Below are 24,686 nucleotides of genomic sequence, written 5' to 3'. Positions count from 1 at the left end.
GAAGTTAAAATTACCACACTAATCAGTAAACCCCAGAAGAAACGCAGGTCTCTCATAGTATAGGTCCTTTTTTAAACAGTATGCACTTTTTAAAATCAATACATAAAATCTGCATGTTTGGCCACGTTGCACAGTTTTTTCTCCCCCCCTAAAAAATACAGTATACAGAAAAAACCTTTTTATTCCCAGTATGAATTTTGAAGTATAAGCTCAAAACCCAAAAGTTAGAGATCAGCTAAAAGGATTTTAAATTATTTACAAATCCAGCAGGTAGAACTGCCATAATGGCTTCATTTCCATCCTTATAGTGACTTTCATTCTATCCAGCAGCATCTTTGTCAGGTATCTACTTCCAGTTGGCTTTGTCACTGATCTTCTGTCATTTTAAGCAATTCCAGAAGGGCCCCAACAGCTCCAAAATAACCCTTAAAAACAGAAACAATAACTATCAGAAATTCTGAAGTACAACCAAGTAGCACAATACTCATGATGCTTTCAGCATTGATAAGGCAGTTAAAAAGATATACATCTTGTGAGAGCAGTCATCCTATACCAGTGTTCAACACATGAATTGTAATTAAATGATTTCAATGGGAGAAGAAAAGGGCCCAGTTGTATCATTATAAGCCTTACACAGCTTGTTGTGACTAACCAAAGGTCAAAACAGGACTTGTTATGGAACCACTATATTGGCTCCACACTTATGGTAAGGCAGTTTCCATTCTAACCCTATTAATCTAATTTCGACACCATTTGACATTTTGTAATAACAAAATCCCAACCAACCAAAACAAGTATCGGGCCTGAAATTTTGCATGCATAGAGAAAGTTTTGGGCAGATGTATGAGGTTTATTAAATGAAAGTGAATCCAGCAAGATGAGCACCCAAACTAATTACAATTCAGGGATTTAAATCTTCAAACCACCTCCTGAGTTAAAGGCCATTTTCACAGAACCTAGTCTATCGCCCCCTTTGGCTTTTTAAGAGAAACATTCTCTGTGGCAACTCTGTACACTCAAACATCACAGAAATAGTTTCCTATAACTAATAAGGAATTTAATGGATACATTTCCCTACCTCATGTTCCAAAAATAGAGCCTTCAGCTGTCCCTTGGACCAATAATCCATAGCGTACGCTAGCACCTTCATAGAGATCATATTGATTCTGAGAAAGTTCCCTACAAACACCACTCTGTCAATGTTCTGTAAAATAACAAAAGACAGATGAAAAATAAAACTAAATTCAGCATGTGTGCTGCTTTAGACATGCAATTTTATTTCTATTGAGAAAAAAAAACTTGGGAATTTTCATCTTTATAGATCATAGCAATGCATCCCTAATTCCCCCAACTGAAACCCCCTAAGCAGTAAGTAGCTGTGTTTACTAAGGAGACAAGTGGCAGCAGGCAGGCATATTTTATTTGCAGGACAGGATAAAATATGTCACTAATGTGTTACATACATATAATCACATGGCGCTTACAGGATGTATGATACTATGAGATATTTCTCTGATGTGGTAAAACTGAAGTGTTAGTTAGCAATGCTATTTCCATGTTATCTCATAAGTAATTTATTTGAATCATATGAATTTTTATTAATATTTCATTTATTAAGTGAAGCAGCCTTTGAAGAGTCAAGATAATCAACAAATCCACCTGACTCCAGGCGAACCTTTGAAGGGTATTTGGTAAGGATTACTCTAGAGATACAGGTGAAGGCATCTGTAAACATCATTCCCAAACTGTGGTTCCACTCTGAAAAGTGACTGTAAAATGGGAGGGTGAGGTTCCACATTTATTGTCTCTCACTGGTTTCAATGTTAACTGTGCTCAGTTTATATGGAAAAGCATTGAAAAAAAAACCAACCAACAAACAAAAAACTACCTCTCCAATTTCAATCTAAGAGCCAATCAAAGGTCAAACCAACCCTTTTCACACATAACCACCTGTAATTAAAGTTCCTGTAGCCCATTATGCCTTCAGTTACACCTATACTACCCCACTGAATCCAGTTCTGGTAATGATGTATAAAGAGAAACAGAATCTAGCATTCGTCATTTTAAAATAGTTCACATCCAGCAAGTCAACAATTCAACAGCAAGTGAGTACCTGAATGTGCAGGCTTGGATGATGATGTATTTCATTAACAGTCTTTGCTGAATAACCACAGAATTATCTCTAAAGATAATGATAACATATGCTTGTGTTTGCCACAGACTCCAGAGGGTCAGTTAAAAGATTTCTGTCCTCCATGACTGTAAAACTTCATTATCTAAATAAAGCTTTTGTTGCTAAATATAGTCTCATCTGCGCATCTGACTGTTCTTTTCCGAGTAGTTTAGCCATGCTGATATAAATAACTAGACCATGATGTCCTTTAGCACTGTCCAGGGTGTAGTCTGAAGAGGATGTCACACTCAAAATGTGTAAGATATTGGATAGTGCTGAAGTACATCATGGTCTAGTTATTTATATTAACATGGCTAAAAGAACAGTCAAATGCGCAGATGAGACTATATTTAGCAACAACAGCTTTATTTAGATAATGCAGTTTTACAGTCATGGAGGATAGAAAACTTCTAATTAACCCTCTGGAGTCTGGCCACATAAGCATACATTCACATATCCTCCTATGAACTTATTTGGCTGGAGATGTGGAAAAAGTCAGTATTTTACAGGTTAAGGTTAAAAATGGGCAGCAGCATTCTGCATTCCCCAAGCAGACAGTGCTTTCTACTCCGTAAAATAAGTTTCTTGCAAACCGACGGCAAAGACATATGCAATACATTTCTGTTAACGCAACACTAGCAAACTGTTTAGGAACAAATTTAACTTCATTCTTAATAAACTTTCCTTTTCCCCCCCAAATATGACCATGAAGTTATTAGAAAATCAAAACAAATGGTATCTGACATGGACATACACAATTTTTATTGAAGATCCTAAACCTAAAAGAAAACTATTCATACATATCATTCACTATCCTATCACAAGCATGCAAGATTTATGGCAAATTATTTTTAAAAAACCCAATTAATTGGTTGGACAACTAATTAAAAATCCCATTAAAGATTCCATAGGGACTAACAGAAGGAAATATGGCTACAATAATGAAATTGGCATGACCATTTCAATTTTAACCTTCTATTTTCAGTCACTTGTAACTTTCTGGAATGATCATCTTTTGGTATAAAACTTTCTAGGCCTGGCTTCTGCCCAGGGATACATTTTGTGTGGAAGTTTAAGTAAAGAGAGTTCAGCCACTTTTGAGTACAAGGAGAATAAGAACACACCATTCTTATCAGATAAAATTCTTGCTACCCTTTTAACAGTTCTACAGCCAAAATGAAAGTTGAAACATAGCAGCCTTCAACCAATGAGGCATTCTGATGAAATTCAGATCTGATCTGATCAAGTTATGACATCCTGAAAATGACATATGATGTACACTGTGTAGTGTTTTTCATTAAACTATTAACAACTGTAGCCCAACTGTGGATGGCTACAGAGCATATATATGTGTGGCCAATTTAGCTGTACAGTGAAATCTGTATTGATGGTGCAGCATGGAGGGCTACTGTACACTTTATATGGTTTGTTAGGTGCTCTGCAGCTAGGGAAGATGTAGAGCACTTCCCCCAGCTGTGAACAGTAGAGGGGGGTCCTTTGTGCCAATTTATGGGACAGTGTTTCATTGATATGTACCCAAAAATGTCCAGGTGATGGAATTTACACACTATTGCTAGCTTTATGCAAGCCATCCCAGCTTTGAAGTCCAGGAAGAAGAATCATTTATTTATTCTTCATCTTCATATTTAATATTTTTCATTAATATGTTTAAGCTACAATCATAAGACTCATCAAATCTCATGCTTCAGGGCCTAAACTGGTTTCGCCAGCGAGTCACAAAGGAATCATCATCATGGTCCTGACCCAACACACAATGCTTCACAACAGGCTATGTGCATTGTTGCTGGTAGGGGTATAGCTTTGCCTTTCTCTGAGAAGATCAAGAACTGGTTATTGGATTAATCCCAACCAGTGAATCACATGGAGCAAACTGTTTGCTTCTAAAACAAAAATATTTATTTTATTAATTATTCAGCCTAGGATTTTTCTCTGTACTCCTAGCCCATCACACATTGTGAACAATTGTTCTTCCTTTGTGTCATACAACTGAAATAAGCATAACAAACAAGATCAAAGTGCTGGTGGGGAAAAATCTATTTAGATGTCCTCTATGAAATGCAAGTTATTTATCACATCTGTCCATTCTCCCTAGTAATTCTACAGATCATCCAGTTAAAAAAAATTGTCCATTAAACAAATGAGTCAAAAATGTCTATGTAGAGGCGCAACACATTGCAGAGGGTCATTAGTTATCTTTTTTCCTCCTCTTAATGCAACACACGTGGATCTCTGTTGTAACTCTCGATGCTTTGATAGCCCTGTACAATGCTGCTTGAACTCCATGCCACAAGGCAACACTGTAAAGAAGCTGAAAGCAAAAAGAATGTAGAAAACCCTCATGACTGAAGATGACTTTCCAGAAAATGGAGAGTACTTAGAGCTAAAAACTAACTCCATGAATAGTTCTTGACCACCAGGTCATGAAACAAACACAAACAAAAACCAACGCAATGAGAATGTTGCAGTCATACTTTATTGCTTGTGGGATAACAACAAGAGCTACTAAACCAAGAGATAATTAGAAGAATTGATTCGCTATACGCACTGATATTAATGTCCCTGTGATCTAAAGAGTCAGAACAGCTGAATGGCTCTGGGGATCATTAATTATAGGAGTGTTCATTTATTATAAAACCTTGTTGATTTTTTTAAAATCCAAATGTCCTGTGCCTTATAGCAAAGAGTACCTTATAATGGAGTTAATAGTAGACTTCAAAAAAGTTAGGAGCCAAAATTAAATGTGTGCATCTATCTAGCGGGGCAGTCGTAGAATAGGTATATAAGCATTTTGCACTTACTGTTTTTATTATCTGCACTGCACTAATGCTAGAGGCCTCAATGAAACTTACAGTGAATTTGCAGACTTACCTCATTCAATGCACACATGCGAGCAATGGAGCCAATGTTGTTGGTGATAGTGACCAAGGTAGCTCTGGCCAGGTCCTCTTTACTTATGGAATCTCTTTTTTCTTTACTCATCATGTGGCCAAAGCTGTGTTGGAAATATCACAGTCCTTTTTATTCTAAGTTATTCAGAAAGGTTAAATTTCCACAAATCCACTTTACTAAGCTTATAATATAAACAGTTTTGCTTGGATTTCATGCTGTTGACTCTGGGCATAACATTAAGGTTGCCAACCCTCCAGGACTGGCCTGGAGTCCCCCGGAATCAGCATCCATCTTCCAGTGAGTATTGAAAGCAATCCAGGAGATTTTTTTATAGCTATTTTAAGAAAATGACATTATGTCATGTTGGGGGGGGGGGGGAATCTCCCAGAATAGCTTCAGTCAGGGTTGGCAACCCCACATAACATGGACATGTGAGAAAAGACCTCTTAATAAAGAAAACACAATGGGTGGATTACAGTTACAATGGGTAAAGGTATTCCTTTCAAAATTACTGTATTTTAAATTAAAATAAATTGTATTTGCTAGACTTTGAATATTTTTATACTTTATTAGAAAACAAAAACAGGAGAGAGATCCCAAGTAAAAACACTATAATACAGCTAGGTGACTTTTATATACAGACACAGGACATAGGGTAGGCATTGAGAGCTCAGTTTAGTGTGCACAGCAAATTTCTACTAAGCTCTTTGAAAACAACCAGTTAAATATGTACCTTGATGCTACAGCAGATCCTTGAAGGCCAAATCGTTCATAGTCTCCCCCATAAATATCTTTTACCAGTTTATCGACATTGGTGCTGTCTCCTTTAGCTGCCATTTCTAGTGCTTCTTCAAAAGTCTCACAGCCAGTCAGCAAACAGCACAGGCCCAGGAACGTTCCACCTCCGAGACTAAAATGAGAAGAGTTCTTAGGCACCAGGCAGCTCTAAGAAGCGTCATCCAGACATTCTCTGTCTCCTGCTTTTACTTGCTCTTTGCATAGTTCCTGTCTAGACGTTCACATCTCCTGATTTGGAACGATGAGGAGACATACTCTAGGCTGCATCTATGGTTACGAGCCATGCCCAGTAGAATCTCCATGATTAGAAGCCCGGGGATTCTAATTATGAAGATCCAGCTGGGAGGACTCAAATCACAGGGATGCAACCTACAGCACACTGTCTCCCACGCAAACCCATGCATGGCCATAGACTTGGAACTACAGCTCAAGCACCTGTGGGCAGCGCTCTAGCCATCTCTCCCTGGTCATAGGGGTCAGAGTGGAAATCACTGGTAATCAACAACCAAAGCACCCCCAAGCCAGGGAGAAATGGGCAAGGAGCAGCCAGAGCTGGGCACCTAGCAAGGGACCAGCAGCCCAGCCAAAGCATCCCTCAGCTGATAACAGGAAACAGCCAGATACTCTCCCAGCCCAGGGCAAGCAACAATCCTAGAAACCAACTGCAGCTCTCCAGTTCTGGGCAAGATGTAGCTGGGCAAAGCCACAAGCAGCAGCCAGGGTTACTTACAGGTGCCAAAGCCAGCAAGGAGCATGGCAATTCTTACGTTTCTTAAGCTTGTTCCATGCTGCAGCCTTGTCAGGCTTCAGCTCAGATAATCAGGACATTTGCTGGTTATGTAAATAAAGTAATGCATATTTATCACATGCATATTAGGATGTTGAATATTTGCATAACAACTCCAGATTTATGAACCTTCAGCCTTAACAGATCTGAGCTCCAACATTTTTTAAAGTTGAATTTATATATCCCTCCCCTCGAGGGGAGAGATAGCTCAGTGGTTTGAGCATTGGCCCGCTAAACACAGGGTTGTCAGTTCAATCCTTGAGGGGGCCACTTAGGGATCTGGGGCAAAATCAGTACTTGGTCCTGCTAGTGAAGGCAGGGGGCTGGACTCAATGACCTTTCAAGGTCCCTTCCAGTTCTAGGAGGTAGGATATATCCATTAATTTAAATTTAATTTATGTGAGCTCAGTGCAGCATGAGAGGCCTGGAGATGAAAATCCTCATATACATCAACTGAGCTGAATTTACACATTTCTCCAAACTTTCCTGTCAACGTGCCTAAGTCATGGCAACGAGGGAGTAGTTTGACCTATTCACTCCTTGATCCCTTTGCTGAAACAAGAGTGACAATGAGTCCAAGGTCGGACAGTATTTCTATGGAGTGGACAGCTGTCCATCTAGAAAATGAACTATTAATTCATTCCACAAAGGCTACTTGCTGCTGACTTAGGTCAATTTAGAACCAATTAGATAATCTCAGATCTGAATACTCACAATGAAGTACCACTACAGCATGTTTGATGTTTAAGCAATAAGAAATATACATGTTGTTATCATTCAGATTTTTGAATTAGTTAAAAATTATTCACATAACATACAGGATCGTGGGCATGATTCTCCTCTTACAACTCTACTGAAGTCAATGGAGCTATGGTGTGTAACAGGACATCCAAGCCCGACAGCTTTAAAAGGTGAGTGTTTACTATCAGTTAGTTTGTACTGTATACTGGGAAACAGACAAATAGACTATAGAATGCTAAAGGCAAAGGAGTTTTCAAGGTAAAGGTGTCCTGTGCATCCACACTGAAAATATATTACTCATGGAGGAAAAAAGCAGAACACACACACATATATCTATATATATATAGGCTGAAGTCAAAAACATGTTCTATATCTTATGTGTAATGAAAAACAGTGAAATTTTCAGTGTGCCTTTAGTGTTTAAGTAATCTATCCATAGGTCTGAATATACAGTCAAGCTTTACGAAGAACAGAACATTAGTGAGTTACATATCCTCTACATTAATCAAAAAGAGGAGTGGGGAAGCAACAGAGCGTTGCCACAGATTACCCATTAAAAGAGTGGGAGAAAAGATGCAACATTGGGAGGTTTTAATATGAATGAAGGGGGAGTCATAGAAAACAACAAATACAATTAGAAATATTGCCAAACCCCCCTGTAGCGAGACGGTCTGGTTCCCTGTCGCCCTGGAGAGGGACAAGCCCCTCCGGACGCCAAAGTGGGCGGAGCCAGTGGAGCTTGCGCCTGCACCCCAGAGGTCAGGGTGCAGGACAGGAAGTACAAAAGCCCAACCCCAGAGCTCACTAGAGGCCTGGCCACTGGAGAAGCCAGACGCCTGTGTCCTAGCTCCCAGTTGGGAGACTCCTGCAGTTGGCGACCGACCCGAGGACTGGCCAGACCAGCCAAGGCCTGATGCCGACCAGCCCCCGGAGAAGCTGTTAAGCCTACCGGTGGCAAGTTTTTTTTGTTTTTGTTTTTTTAAATGGAGATATCCTATCTCCTAAAACTGGAAGGGACCCTGAAAGGTCATCGAGTCCAGGCCCCTGCCTTCACTAGCAGGACCACGTACTGATTTTGCCCCAGATCCCTAAGTGGCCCCCTAAAGGATTGAACTGACAACCCTGGGTTTAGCAGGCCAATGCTCAAACCACTGAGCTATCCCTCCCCCCAAAAAAGCCTACCGCTCGCCGGTACCCAGAAGAGCCCATAGTGCTTGATTCCTTAGAAGACTCTGTCCAGACGCAGGTACCTCTAGAGGGGGAGGTAGGAAGTAGCCCGGGGGCAGCCGACCCTAGTCTGGCTGCAGCACACCCAGAGCCAATGTCAGTGTGTTGCGGTCAGGATCCCCACTGACACATCAGCGGACCATCTGCTGCTGCTAGGGCCCCAGGCTGGGATGCAGTGGAGTGGGAGGGCCTGCGTCCCCCCTGCCACCCAACATGCGGGTGGCAGTCTCCCCCTCTCCCAGGTCCTTCGGAGTCAGGACCTGGGCCTCCTAAACTTATTTGTCTGTGCAGCCCCTGCCTGAGGGCCTGAGCCACAGACTCTCTACTGCCCTGCCCTGAACCAGGGCCTGGGCCTGTTGTTCTAAAACTGTTTCCTCAGCCCCTGCCTGAGGACCTGAGCAATTGACTTTCTACTGCCCTGACCTGACCTAGGGCCTGGCCCTGCTAACAGTGAACTGTTTGTTCAGCCCTGCCTGAGGGCCTGAGCTTCTGACTGTTTGCCGCACAGGCAGGCTAGTTCCCCCACACACCTGACCAAAGTAGCGAGGCGGTCTGGTTCCCCGCCGCTCCGGAGGGGGACGAGCCCCGGCCGAACCCCCTACACCCCCAAAATTGAAGAAAGAGACATCTAATTATCATTGCTAGAGAGGATTAAACAAGCTGGGAACTACTGTACCAAACTTCATATTTCTTTCATACTATTAATAGAAAAAAATCAAAAGGATGTTAGCAAATGCTTCAATAATTTAAAACAACCACCACCAAATTTTTAGTTTAATTAATCTTACCCCCCAATATTCATCACATATAGGAATATTTTCATTCCCTAATGTATGAATTGCTATAATATTTTATGCTTAGCTACGTTGTATAAATCTGTTAGTCTTTAAGGTGTCACCGGACTCCTCGTTGTTTTTGTGGATACAGACGAACATCGCTACCCCTCTGATACTTTGTATAATTCTTGTAATTTTTCTATATAATTAAAAAATTAATTACACACTGCTGTACTTAAATAGTCAACAGCAAGTGAAATAATGTAGTATTTTGGTTTTGGCAATGCAAGCATCTCTGAGGAGAGGGCAACTTAAAAATTCAGTTGGGGTCCCTAGGTCCCTGGCAAAGGCTCCCCAGCAGCTGCAATGGATTGATGTATCTCCAAGCTGTCTTCTATGGAGGGACAGTGAGGGAAGTGGCAAATAATCTGACCCCATATATATAGCATCCTTACCTGGTCCCTGTAACTCTTTTATAGTTGTCCTTGGAATACACTGCTAGGATGCTGACCCCTGAGCCTATGTTAACCAGCAACATTGGATATGGATTATCAAGGCAGTAAGGCTTTTTCTGACACTGTTCAGGATCTGTGGGATTTTCAAAATAATAGCACTCTGGCTGGCCATTAAACCCAACAGAATCAACATACAGCAGGCCCTGGATCAAGCAGTCCAGCTCATCCAGTTTATGGAGCTGCAGGTCAGCAATCTGGAAGAGACCAAGAAGTTAATAAATGAACATTTGTTAGTTCAACACATGCAACACAGAGAAGGGCAAAAGGCTCTGATGAAGCACTTTGTACTGTTTGAGTTGCATAATGTGTCACTATTAAAGTAGCCAAAGTTCTATTTAAGCCAGAAGTCAAGTAAAAATAGATTGTTGTCTGCCCAACAACAGGCATATCGCAAAATAATCAGTACTATATAGTACAGTAGCGGTTTTCAACCTTTTTTCATCTGTGGACCCCTACAAATTTTCAAATGGAGGTGCGGATCTCTTTGGAAATCTTAGACAGTCTGCGGCCCCAGAGGTCCACGGACCACAAGCTGAAAATCACTGCAGTACAAGCTTCAGGTTTCCTTTGCCTTAAAGAGATGTTCTGGACTACTTGCATGGCAAACTGCTGCCACCAAGTCAGAGTTCAGATTAATCAGAAAACTCTGCAGGGAAACCTACTCTGCAGCTGTTTAACAGTATCTGACATGCATAGACAGCAGCATTTCCCAGGATGCAGTTATCTATTTATTCAAACATTCAAATCAAACACTTCATTAAAATCTAAACTTAAGTAACTTCATAGCTAAAATACCACGCTCCCCCGGTCCATGCTTTATGAAACAGAAAGTAGGGGGGAAATGTAAATGTGTAAGATGTGCTATTGGCACATCAGAAAATACAGAAACATTATTAGTAAGGATTTACACTTCTACAGCATCTTTTTATCCACAGATTTTAAAAAGCTGTTTCTTCCTTAGGTTATACAGGTGGATCAGTTTAGGATGTCTCATGAAAACACATATTGGAAGTCATTATTCTCCATGATTTAAATGTAAGAAACTAATCCCATGTGCATAGAAATAATCCTTGATAATGAAAGAATATGGCAAGAAGAGATCTAAAATAACTTTTGTCTAAAAAAGGATGTTTTCCTATGAAACATCATAAGCCACCCACAACTGGACTCAAGCTTGTCATAACATATTACTTAATAGGCTCAGACTGACTGTTGCTTCCTGCTTGTATAATAGGACAGTTCTGTGGAAAGTATCTCTTTCAAGATGACACAGGGGTTGAGTCCATATCAAGGGAGTAAACAATATGGGGGAAGGATGCAGAGAGAAAAAAATAGAACTATCCCCTGCTCATATTAGGTTGCACTGTTTACATGATGAATGAGGAGAATGAAAAGGAGCTGGAAAAACTAAAATTTTAAAGAAGTTTTATAAAAGTAGCCTTATAAAGCTGCTTTATAAACATGCGGATTTGGAACAATCCCCAGTTATTAGATTGCCACTTCTCTAGTTGAATGAACAGCAACCAGAAAAGATGTGCTCCATCCTGAGACATGAACCCCACCACCCCTCATCAATTACAGAGGAAACAATTTTCTTGTCTTGCTAAATGCAACCCTGAGGTTAACTTTTAATTGCTCCAAATTCAGAGTAAAGTTTCCTACAGTAACCATAACCCTCTCCCAATATGTGCATATATTATAAGGATATTTCCTCACATAGTCACACAACACAGATGCAGGAAGGCAAAATACTACATACTGTAGATGCATCTGTAGACAGATGCAATATGCACAAATAACAAAGGAAAATTCACTTTTCTCTATATTACTAAAGGAGTGGAATGAAATATAGTTACTTTCCAATACATTTTATTTGTAACTCACATCACACATTGTTCATTGCTGTGTGAACATGCTGCATAATAAACATCTGATATAATATGTATTAACAAGGGGCCATAATTAGTAGTTATATGACCCTTTATTCTGACTTTCAAAAACTTGTGGACTTAAAATCTCATTCAACATTGCACCATAATAATAATCTGTAAATGTCTGTGTCTCTCCAATAAGTCAATTTCATATAATGAAAAGTATAACAACACAGCCCTAAGAATGAAATAACAACCTGAAGTATCAGTATCAAGAAGAACGTTGGGAACAAAATTACGATTCTGACAGCAAAAATTCTAATTTCTGCAACTCTTGGGATCCATCCAGAGCTCCATTAGAGAGAAATGGAATGTAGGGGAAGTAGAGGAGGATCTAACAGATCTGCTCTCTGCACCCAGGGGATGAAAAAGTTTCAATCCATGGTAACAGGGAAATGGAAATTTGCCCTGCTTTCAGGTGTCGCTGCTGGGTCAGTTGCTGCACAATCATCTGAAAAAAGTCCTTCCTCTGCTCTCTTTCTCACACAATAGTCCCAGCAAAAAAATTACTAGAGAACAATTATTTTATCTCATTACAAAACATATTTTGTCACAAGTTTTGCCCCTGAATTTAGCAGGCTGAAAGTTCTTCATAACCGTTAATTATTTTAGCTTCAGAACACCTTTATGAGGTAAGTATTACTTACTCACATTCTACAGGTGAGGGAACTGAATTACAGAAAGCTTTATTTGCCCAATATCATACTATAGGTCAGTGGTAGCATGAGAAAGAGAACCAGGTCTGTTCATTAACCAAAAATCTATCCTTCTTCATAGAAGAGACTCAAGTAGCTTGCCACATCAGAAAAAAAGATGTTGCCTTAGACCTCAACCATGGTATTGAGTAGGTCTATTTCTTTTCTGGTGATATCATTCTGCCACATTCTGATCCATCCAGGCTTCAACCTTCCAAGACCCAGTTTTGCTGAAAAAGAACCAAAGTTTCGTACACAATGCATGATAAAGGTCAAAGATTTGTGTGAAAGCTTTTACATTAAATAAGGATGGTCTCCTTTAACTTCAGTGCATTTGCTGATATTTTCCAGCCTTCTATCACCTCTTTCACATGAGAAAGTGAATGTACAAAGCCAGTTCCCCTCTAGCTGAAGCTGCCCTCCCCAGGAAGTTATTGATAACAAGGATTCTGCTGTCCATTGTAGCGTCTCCCCAGTTCGCAACATACACACACAAATATCATTTTAGGTTGGGAGTATGAAACAGCTGAACAAACAAGCAGGACTCTTGAGGGGAAAGATTGGAGCTTGTGAAGTTTACAGTGAGTTTTACTTGTTTAAAGTGGGAGCCATTTCTTGTTTTTTGTTACTGCATTGCACAAATGGCTTTGTTTGGGACCTCCTATTACATTTTTATTGGAGTGTTTTGGAAACAGTTATGATGGACACAAAACAGAGAGGTTCTTAAGAAGGCCTGAAAAACCATCAGGAGCAGGAAGTTATAGACAAGTTTATCTCAAGTTTGGAAACTAGTGTGATCATAGAGGGAGCAATGCCATATTCTATGCCTTCCCTACAATAGGTAATTTCCAAAGATAGGCAGGTTCCAGGGTTAGACAGTGGGGTACAGTGGTGTGCTGGAGAAGTCAACAGATGCTACAAAAGCCACTGTTTGTAGAACAGAGACTACTCCATCTCCATGCCCACCCCCAAATATAGTACACCTGCTCAAAGAGTATGTTTTTCAAATGCTTTCATAAAGGCCTTTCTGGCAGGTGTAATAATGAACAAAGGGAGACCGGTCACACCCAAGGGGGGTATAAGTTGACTTGACTCCAGGGAGAAAGATGACACCAGACAGTTGCCACCAGGGAAGTGGCAGCTGACCCTGTGAATGGGGCCTTTACTGATTGATTCTCCCCCCCCCCCCCCAGTATAGGGGAACATTTCTTGCTTCTTTGGGAAGGTTTAAGTCCTTGACATTAGTAAAGTAATTATCCACAGGAAAGTCTGACCATGCTGGATCAGAGTAGAAATTTCTTTGCAAGTAAATGACGTATTTGAGGCCAGGTCTACACTACAGAGCTATATTGGTATAACTACATCACGGAGGGGTGTGAAAAATCCACACCCCATAGCAATGTAGTTATATCAACCTAGCCCTCCCCCCACCCTACCCGCATAGATAGCGCTACATCGATGGGAGAAGCTCTCCTGTCGGCGTAGGATCGTCTTCACTTAAGCACTACAGAGGTGCAGCTGCATCGTTTTAAGTGTAGACCTGCCCTCAGACTCCAATAACAAAGCATAAGATGACTCAGCCCTGTTCAGGAACATCAATGGATAAACCTGAAATATTTGCAAGGAAATAAATGGTCTCATTAGGACCTGCCAGGGCAGAGATGAATATACATTTTTTTTTAAATGAAGTCAAAAAGACACATTATATACAAATTCAGTTGTATTTGTGTTTTCAAAACCAATTCAAACTTACACATTTTTTTGGGGTGTTCTATATAAAATCTGAATTTTAGAATCCCATCTAAATATAGCTTAAAGTTACAGTTGTTCCTTTTTGGATTTTTCTTGGAAATATGTAAACTAATTTCTAATATTTAATATTTTGCAAGTGCATTTTTAAACCAATTGCAATAGCCCCACTTGCTACAGCTCTGGTTTTTGTTATGCCTTCTCTCTCTTCCAGGCCTCACTCTAATTTTTCCCATTTTCTTTTGTATAACAGATCACAGTATACCTTTACCGCTATAATGATGTTCTCCACTTCCTCCCTTAATATTCTGCCTCCTCTCCACAAAAATCTCTCTGAACCTACTTCTCTTCTAGTTTACCTCATTCCTACTCACCCCCATATAGAGTTTGGAAATCTGCCCATACACTTACAAGTCAAAGAACAAGCCATACTAGAAACAGACTGACATGAATGATGGGTGGGGTTCCACTATTCAAGGACAGTCCCACTCCAAGCTGTTGAGAAAGGGGAGGTGGCTAGGATACCTACCAGGGTGCTATTCTTGGACCTCCCTCCCCCCTTGAGAGGATCCATCTTTTATATCAGCCTGCAGATAGCAGGTATCTGATAACTTTTAAGATCCTCTCTCCCCCAACCTCCTTTGGAAGCTGGAGTGAAGAAAGGAGCATTCTCTGTTCTCCTCACCAGAGCTTCCTGGCTACTAAGGGTGATGGTGACAGTAAGAGTTTTCACTACTTTACCTTTCCCAAGATTCCACTGTTGACTCCTCTGCCCCAAGGTGACAGCTTCTAGCCTTCTCAAGCAGAAGAAGAGTAAAACTAACAAGAATTTTGTCAGTATCACAGCTACCCAAAGGATTCTGAACAACAGGGGTAAAACTGACACCATTCTTCTGTATCTTGGAGAGCTATGAGCAGCAATAGAGACATAGGGAGCTGCCTTTATGCAGTCAGCATGGCACCCATCAATAATTTGTTCACATCAAGGTTATTTTTGCAATCATCGGGGCTTTTAAAACAAAAGCTCAGATTTTCCAATAGCTGATGGCACACTTTGGGGAATCTTCCTAATGGGTGTGGGCAAGTGGATTTTTCAAGCCCTGCATAGAAGGTATAGAACAAGATTCCATCAATAACAAAGAATAGCCTTTTGGGAATAACAAACGTAGTAAATAATCACTGAGCAGACTTTCCCTATTCTCATTTATGTGTAGTTTTGCTCCACTGTTTCATATTATTTAAAAAGTAGGTAAGATGTACATTATAAAATTAACAGATGTACACCAAGACAATTCGCACCTCCTGAGTGTATTGATTTATAATTGTTCACAATTTTAATGAACACACAAAAATATCATTCCAGCTTAAAATGACTAGAAATAATTGATATGGACATGTTTTCATTAAATTTAATACGGAAATATTTAAGCTTTTAGGACATGACAGGATCCACCATCTGTCAGAAATCAGTCTAACCCTATTACTTTCCATTGCAGTGACTAACAATACACTCCTAGAAACAGACACTTTGAATCTGCCTGAAAATGCCTAAGGTTGTTTTAAAAGAGAGTGTTTACAAATCAATTTTAAAAGATTAGAAACTACCTTCCTCACTCCCACCTTGGTAAAGTGCCTAAAAAGCTTCCAGGGATATCTTATTAGATTGATTCTCTATAGAATAGAGAACAAGGTCCCCATCTAGACCCACTGAAATCCATAAGAATTTTGTCACTAACTGCAATGGGAGTGATTCTGATGTCAGATTTATAATTCACAAGCTAAATAAATATGGTAGGGAAACATGGCAGTTTTTTATAGAAATGTCAAAGATTTGGAGGCACATCTCTCACCCCACATCTCAAGTGTCTTTCATCTAGAATTTCTCTGTAACATAAGCCAAGTGACAGAGTGAGTTATTTCTTGTTATATTACAAAGCATTTTATTGTGGAAGAAACATGCATTTTGGATAGATAGGGTATTCCAGAAGAACGTAAAGAATTTTCAAAGGATTTATACTGCAGGTGAGCAAGCAAAGAATCCCATGTCCTCTTTACAGACATAACCTGAAATAGGGAGCCTGACACCTAAGCACCCCTTCACAGCCAAGGGTCACTCTGCAGCACCCTGCCTCTGATTTCCCCCTCTTCACTGGGCACCAAAGTTCCACCTAATTTTTCCCTTTTACCAGGGCCAAAGTACCTCAGCTTTCCACCATAGGTGAAATGGCAGGGCTCCTCCACAGCTTAACAAGGACTCTCTGACACACCCATTCTCCTTTAAGTGAGTTTATTTGTCCAAACATAAGCATGTAACAGACCACCCACCCACACAAAGAACCCCAAAACCCACAGTTCCTCAGCTCTCCCTTTGTCCTAGGATTTCATGGCCTATCCTGCCAGTGGGGTCTCAGGTAATCCTGCCACTTGCAGCACCCCAGTCCTTGCCAGCTCCCTTCTCATAGCCAGCTCTGCTCTCAGCCAATTCTGTTTCCCTTCTGGAACACTGGCCCCCAGGGCAACCTCCATAGGCACCTGGTAGTTCCAGGAAGCTACCACAGGAGTTAGGCCTATTCCTCTGTGGTTTCTCTCCCCAGGCACAGTCTGCCACAATCACTCCTTCTCATCCCATCCTCTTATAGGCCTTTTTCGCTACAGGTACAGCCCTCCCCACCTTTAATTGGTTCAGTTGGGCCTAATAAATACTGACAACAGGGAGCTGGGCCCAGTCTACTCACAGGATCCAGCTACCCTGTGACCTATTACTCATGAAGAAGTTGACTTAATACAGACCAATGAAAAATGGTCATAACTGAGTGACAAACTATGTAAAGAAACACTGCCAGCACAGCTAGCTCCCAGGAACAGCAGTGCTGCCTGCAAGCAAATGCAACCAGTAAAATCATTCAGGAAGGAAGGGAAAAGGCCAGGCTGAAAATTCTGCCATATTACTAACTCATTCTTGTTCATGTTCCTCACTGAGGATTATATATTGCCCTCTGGCTGATAAGTGAAACCACAGAAATAGGCTTAAGAGATGAATGGATCCAGCTGGATCCTAGAACTCCAAGGAGAATGCTCAAATGCCAGAAGCACTGCAGCAATGGCCTGGGGAATTATCATTTTTGCCCAGGACAACGGGATGATCCTCAGGCACTCCTTTCTCCTGCACTGTCCTAAGTCACCAGGGTTTACAAACAGCCTACATCAGAGAGGGAGGCTAGACAGCAATCCAGCTGACTGTGGCATAGGAGATTTTTACCTGCCTCCTTGTTTCTGAGACTAAAGGTTTCATTTTCAGAGGTGATGAGAACTCACAGTTCCCTCTGACTTTATTTGGAATTGCAGGTGCTTAGCACCTCTAAGAATCTGCCTCTGCAACTCAGAATTGGAACAGCTCCAAATGGTGAGATATTTGGTGATGGTACTGGACTGCTTTCAATCAGGCAACCTTCTTCAGTGTAGCTCTAGTTTTTCTGGTCCTCTGAATCGAGTGTCTGAGGAAGAAGGTACAAGTGTGTAGTTTCTGCCAGTTGAGTGCCACCCAGTTTTGCAGACAGAGATTCTGGATGAGGTTTGCTGATCACATGCACAGTCCTTTGTCCCTTTTGATTTGTGGAAGCCAGTGGGGAGTGCTTAAACTCACTATGGCAAGGACCAATAATGCAGGAAAAGTGTTTGTAGGCCCTAGAAGCTATACTATACCACTTCTCCGGTGGTCCCATAAACTTCGGCAAAAATAAAGTTTGATTTTAAAATGATGTTTTAGCCCCTAACATTTTGAAGATGTTGAGGTAAGGGAAACGTTTTATTTTCAGTGTAATATTTAGTCACTTATTGTTTTAATTACACATCTACACCTGGATTGGATGGGGTGGTAATGTTGTATCTGTAGAATAGTAATATGTATCCACTCACCACTTCATCTATACCTGAAATTAAGAACATATCACCCCTTTCTAAGAAATCTTCACCAGCTTCTTGTTTAGTTTTATGAATGTGGCAACCATTATTCCAACTGATGGAGGAGTAGGCTGAACAACAGGACCAATCACTGTGGAGAGATATGAAATGGGGAACTGAAAAGTTAAATGGAGAGAATAGGAAGGAATAAGGGTATTTGAGATCAAATCTGTGGAAAATATTTAAAGCTAGAAGGGAGATTTGGAACCCGATTCTCAAACAGGCAAGAAGTAGTGATTCTTTGGGGAATAAAAGAAAGCAGCAGCAATACTAAAAGTCACACTACTGCTTGGATATGAAAGTGTTATTTTGCAATAATAGGGCAGACACTTTCCTGCTACAGCTATGCAATCCTGAAGGAAACTAGATAGTACAATTCATGGATATTTAGAAATACTGTTATGAAATACAAAAATGAATGTTACAAGGGGAAAAAATACAAAAGTAGGCTACAGAGGTTAAACAAAGCATTTTACCAATATACATAGCTCCATGGATTTACATGCATGCAATCAGATTAAACACTGTTTCTATGAAAGGATGCATCTAAATTTTTGCTATATACATCCCTATAGTTAGGTTATACATTACAATTCATTACAGTGTGCATGTAAAAGTATCAGGTGTGCAAGAAACTCAGAGAATGACATTTCAATGCTTCAGGACACAGATTCTTAAACTGTGGTCCATGACAAAATAAGCCACTGTGCAACCTTTTCTCTCTGATGGAGACCTTGCCACTATTATCCAGGCTCAAAATAGACTGCCACAATGTACTGTACAGATGGATACAACTCAGGATGATTCAAAAGCTGAATAAGCAGGCTGCAGCATTCTGCACTAAGTGATGTTACACATTGGCAGTACTTCAGATCTGTGTTCTGGGGGATGCCGTGGCTTCTAACAAGCTTCTGGATGGAATTCAAAGTGCTGACTTTAACTTATCAAGCTCTCATTGGTTTAGGACCTAATTGCTCTCCCCCTGTGACAGAGGGTTGCAGCTGAGATCAGCAGGGGCACTGGAGCTCCCTCAATACAAATGACAGAGAGCTGCTGGCAGGGCCTTCTCTAGGATGGGTCTTCTGATTTGAAACTCACTTCCCCCACCCACTCAAGCTGTCAGAACCCACATTTTTTAGCCTTTCCTGGAGGCTGCAAAGGCCATCTTTTTTTTTTTCCCCCCCTTCTCTTGTGTAAGGCTGATGAGAAGAGAGTGGGCCAAGATGAACATATTTACGGGAAGTCCTTTGCTTATTTAGTAATTTTAGTGTATGGGATAGGTGCCCAGAACACAAGATGAGCACCTGTAAGTATTAGAAATTTGAGACATATTAATCTTATGAGCTGTATGTGATGACCATGATTGGACTCACAGTACAGTTCACTGGAGATCAAAACAAATGGATCCATCATCGAGAGATTGCAAAAGGGTAGAGTAGGACAGAAATATTTCCTCCCCCTTTTCTCATCAGGTTGGACAAAAATCAATTATTTAAAAAAAAATCAGATTTTTAAAATTTAAACATTTTTCTTTTTAAAAATAAACTCATTTAAAATTTAATTTGAAATTATGATATCTGTTAAAGGCCTAAACTTACTATAATCTATTAAAATCATTTAAATTAATTAAAAAAAATTAAGCAGTATTTGTTTGCACTGGCTAATGACCTGGAACTAGCGTCTGTTGCAGTGCTAACAGCTTTTGGCAGCCTTTTTCAGATAGAGAGAGAATATTTTATTCATTTAAGTTTATTCAGCTACTTCAAATCAATGACTATGGTTCATTCAAAGTTAAGAAGCTGACTGGGATTTGAAAAAAGGAGGAAAGCTTGTTTTCCTCTTCCAATCTAAGAATGAAAACTAGGTGTGGTGATGAGATCTAATTCTAAACTCCTGAAGGACATGGTGACCAGAAACAATTAGTTCAATTCATTAACAACAGATATTTCCTTTGTGTAATAAATCACTTGGTTTTAAATGCAAAACATGTCTTGAGAAATTTATTTTTTCTTATGTATCCAGCAGATCTACAGTAGCCTTATTTAACTCATTAAATAATAATTTTAAAATGCTTTTGGGTGCATTTTTAATTGAATTAAAATTTCTATCCAAACAGACCTTGAAACAAGTCACAAGCAAAAAAATTAATCATCATTTAGTAAATAAGAAATGTATTTGCTTAAATAAATCCCCCTGGTTAGTAAGAAAAATACCAAATTCAGTGTTAAAGGCTATACATAGTTGCAAATTGATGACATGTTTTAATGATTACCAACCAAAGAGAATCAACCTCTCTTTAATAACTAAAAAAAAATAACTAAAAAGTACAAATGAAAAACAGGATTATAATTGATTATTTAAATCAGAGTCTGCTTGCTTATTTAAAATCAATCCACCAAGTTTCTCACCCTAAGGAAGTATTGTTCTAAATAGTTCTTCCCAATTAGCAATTCTTTAAGTTAAAAAAGTAACCATCTAGGAGTGACAAAGAGGTAATTTTATTGAAAACTTTAGTTAATGGAAAGATTCTCTCGTATTTGGTTTTGGAGAAGGACTCACAGATAGATGCTCCTTAGTGAGATTATGTGCATTTCCCACATACCGTTCTGAAGTCCTCTTCAAACTTGTAAGCCCCGCCTCCCGTGGCACAAAGTGTAGTGTGCAGGCTGGAGAAGTTCTTTTCACTACCCATCTGTATGAACCTATGCATGGCACAAGTGGGAAAGCGGATGAAGTGCAAATTCCCTTTGCGTCCACACATGGTCAAGTTTTTCAGTTCAAGATGGACATCGCGAATGCCAGTTTTACCATAGGCTGTATTGGAAGTCAAGTATTTCCTAATGCTTTTCAGGTTTTCTACTTCCTCCTGTTCCTCTTCCGCTGTAATGTCTTTTGGTTCAAAGTAGACCAGTTTAACCAATGTTCCACCAATATCCATTCCGAACCACGGAAATGCTAGGAAAGGGGGAAAAAAAGAGAGTGGTGCTATAAATATCGCAGTTTAATCACATTACTTAGAGTATCTACAGAACTGAAATTCAAATTAGCAAAGTTTACAAGATCAGAGCCTGATCCTAAGGACTGCTGGACACTTGCACCTACCAATTACAGTTATTGGACATGATCAGAGCTCATTCATGAAACCTCAGAGTTAAAACAAAATTTCAGAGAAACTGAAAAATAAGCCTCTAGGCACTTCCCTCAAACATATTTTTCTTCAGAGAAATATAATCAGATATTACTAATATATTACTGAAAACATCTATCTTACTTGGCACTAGAGATCACAACATCTTCAAACAGGATGCTTATTGAATTTCATCTACTTTGAATCCTAGCATTGCGAATTAAAATGGATTGGGGGGAAATGAAAAAGGAACAGGAGAGTGAAGTTGAGAGTCATGCACTGCCAGCATGACAGCTATATTCCCTTTCCTCTCCCCCTTGTCCTACTCTGCTCTTTATTTGGGAAACAAGCTCTCCGGAAATAGTGTCTGCCTTCCCATCTTTGACATCGATAAAAGTGCTGAAATTAAGATGCCTAGACTGGCCAGCTGCTTCAAATTTGCTAAGTAACTACATTGGCATGGCACATTTTCTTCTTGACAAAAGAGGAGAAAACACCAGCACTGTAGTTTTAACTCCAAGATCTCGAGACATCATCAGAAAGTAAAATAATTAGTGATACTTTATTTTATTGCTTAAAAGCTCATGAGCCCATCCCTCAAACCAAACCCCAGTTTCTGGACATAGATTCTGTGTACTATTTGTTCCTCATGATCTGTATGCACTGAAAATACTACTATTCAGACTGCAGCATATCTTCCCTTCACCTCCACCATGCACCATGGGCCAAGTGTAACAAAGGTTTCGCTTTATCAACAGTAGGAAAAACATTAAGCGTTACATATAGCAGGCAGCCAATTTGGCAGAGCAGCCTATTTGTGGATGAGAAAGTACTCCCACCTGTAAGTAGGGCCCTACCAAATCCATGGCCATGAAAAACACATCACGGACCGTGAAATCGGGTCTCCCCCTGTGAAATCTGGTCTTGTGTGTGCTTTTACCCTATACTATAGGGCAGTGGTTCCCAAATGGGGTTTCCGAAATGTTCCCGAATTCTCAGGAAAAAGTTCCCTAATGTGCTAGGGATCCCAGGCAGCACGGGGCCAGCAGCCCGGAGCCCCTTGACTTCCAAGAGCTAAGCAGATCAAAGCAAGCATATCTATCACACTGAGGAGATTTAAACTTCAAGACTCCTTATAAGAAATGAAAAGATGGATATTTTCTGCTGTTTTTAAAATTAAATAGGCAGCTAGTATTGTTTTTAAAATTATTATGAAGAACAAGTTTAAGCTTTGTTGTAATGTGTATTGTTTTCCTGGACTGCTCAAGACCTGAATGCTTGTGTAGGAGGAACTCTTTGAGTTGTCTTCTTAAATACCTTCATGCTGTTTCACATCTGATACTCCTTGATGAAACATAGGAGCCTTGTCTTATAACAGGCTTATTCAAAGTGATACAAGCTACGAAAGTGAGATCTTGGAAGAGTGTTTTCATAATGTAATAAAAATACTGTAATGATAAATAATAATTAATAATAAATAGTGTGTAATAAGCATGTCCTAAAAACAAATTGTATATTTCCAAGATCACTGCTTTTATAATTTATACTCAGGTAAAGGAGAAAATCCCTGGAAATATTCATTTTTAGGAGGGAGTTCGCAAGACTTGACATTTTAGTGAAAGGGGTTCACAGGTTGTTAAAGTTTGGGAACCACTGCTATAGGGATTTCACGGGGGGAGACCAGCATTTCTCAAACTGGGGATCCTGACATCAAAGGGAGTTGCAGGGAGGGTCACAAGGTTATTTTAGGGGGGTTGCGGTATTGCCACTCTTACTTCTGTGCTGCCTTCAGAGCTGGGTGGCCAGAGAATGGGGGCTGTTGGCCAGGCGCCCAGCTCTGAAGGCAGCAGCACAGAAGTAAGGGTAGCAATACCATACCATGCCATCCCTCTGCACTGCTGCTGATGGCACCTCTGCCTTCAGAACTGGGATCCTGGCCAACAGCCGCCGCTCTCCAGCTGCCCAACTCTGAAGGCAGTGCCGCCGCCAGCAGCAGTTCAGAAGCAAGGGTAGCAGTACCACAACACCTCCTACAATAAGTTTGCAACGTCCCGTCCCCGTCCCCCCATAACTCCTTTTTGGGTCAGGATCCCTACAATTACAACACTGTGAAATTTCAGATTTAAATTGTTGCAATCATGAAATTTACAATTTTTAAAATCCTATGACCGTGAAATTGATCAAAATGGACCGTGAATTTTGTAGGACCCTAACTGTGAGGTAAGAAAATAACCTGATTAAGATGAAACTGAGACACCACTTGGAACAAAAATGTTGGATGTGATCTTAAAGCCACCTTGTTCTTGAAGAACTGAGCATATGGAGGATCTGCCATTAAGGCTTATATCTCACTGACTCTTCTTGCAGATGTTATAGCCACAAGAATGGTGCTCCTCTCCCAGCAGACAAGCTATGAGCATGTTGCTAGTGGGTCAAAAAGCAGACCCATTAGCACCGCCAGCACCATATTAAGGTCTCCCAAGAGGACCATTTCCTTCACTGGAGGAGAAAGGTGAATAATACCTTTGAAAATCATTATAGGGAGTTTTAGAATACAGACTTTCCTTGGATGGGATGATGTAAAGCTGAGATCGCAGCCAAATGAACCTTCAGGGACCTAAGAGCAAGGACCAAAGATTTCAAATGCAACAAATAGTCCAAAATGTCCTGAATCCAAGTTGACGTGGGCTGAATTTGCTCGGATGTTGCCCAAATCAAAAATCATTTTCATGTTGTAGACAATAGATGGATCTTGTAGCTGGTTTTCTACAACTAAGCAGAATTTCCCTAACCACTTCCGAGTATTGCCACTCCTCCCTGAATATGGGGAGAGGTATGAGGGAAGGCATACATCAGGCTTTCTTCACAATTCAGATGGAACACGTCGGAAAGGGACTCCAGGCTGACTTCTGCTCAGGAACAGAATTGATGACACTTTCTGTTGTCCTTTGTCACAAATAAGTTGATCGAAGAAGGGATGCCACCCCATTCTCAGAAAATGGACCTCAACACACTATGCAGAAGTGCCAAATTTTCATTGCTTTATGACCAAGCTGGCTGTATCGGGCTCCTCCCTGTTGTTCACATAACACATTGCTGTAGTACTATCCTGGAGTACATGCACTGCTGCTCCTTAAATATGGTCCTAGAAGGTGTTGTATATTGCCTGAAGTTCCAGCACATTGACATGACCAGTTGCTTCCTGTTCCACCCACAAGCCCTGAATCATTAATTAACATTGATGCTCTCCCCCCAACCTATTGAGTAGGCATCAGTAACTAATGTTCTTATTGGTAG

At 40.3% G+C, this 24,686-nt stretch overlaps 1 protein-coding gene across 1 annotated transcript; it reads right to left on the bottom strand.

Moving 5' to 3' along the window:
- Positions 1-365: 365 nt before the first annotated feature.
- Positions 366-21,023, bottom strand: PANK1 (pantothenate kinase 1). The gene is made up of 6 exons (XM_065408049.1): positions 20,865-21,023; positions 9,868-10,121; positions 5,817-5,993; positions 5,063-5,186; positions 1,079-1,204; positions 366-425 (listed from the first exon to the last, which is right to left on the bottom strand). The coding sequence occupies exons 1-6, from the start codon at positions 21,021-21,023 to the stop codon at positions 366-368; spliced, it is 900 nt and encodes a 299-aa protein (XP_065264121.1).
- Between the last annotated feature and the right edge of the window lie 3,663 nt (positions 21,024-24,686).

The sequence above is a fragment of the Emys orbicularis genome, chromosome 7 (genome assembly GCF_028017835.1).
Source record: "Emys orbicularis isolate rEmyOrb1 chromosome 7, rEmyOrb1.hap1, whole genome shotgun sequence".
Taxonomy (NCBI): domain Eukaryota; kingdom Metazoa; phylum Chordata; order Testudines; family Emydidae; genus Emys; species Emys orbicularis.
This window is presented reverse-complemented; position numbering and strand designations above follow the sequence as displayed.

What these genes read in the sequence shown, in the direction of transcription:
- PANK1 (XM_065408049.1), bottom strand. Translation starts at nt 21,023, where the DNA reads ATGTGTGGACGCAAAGGGAATTTGCACTTCATCCGCTTTCCCACTTGT. An exon ending in GGATCTGCTGTAGCATCAAG is followed by an intron (nt 5,187 to 5,816) that starts GTACATATTTAA and finishes TTTCCAACACAG; the next exon opens with CTTTGGCCACATGATGAGTA. An exon ending in GCATGTGTGCATTGAATGAG is followed by an intron (nt 1,205 to 5,062) that starts GTAAGTCTGCAA and finishes GTTATTTTACAG; the next exon opens with AACATTGACAGAGTGGTGTT.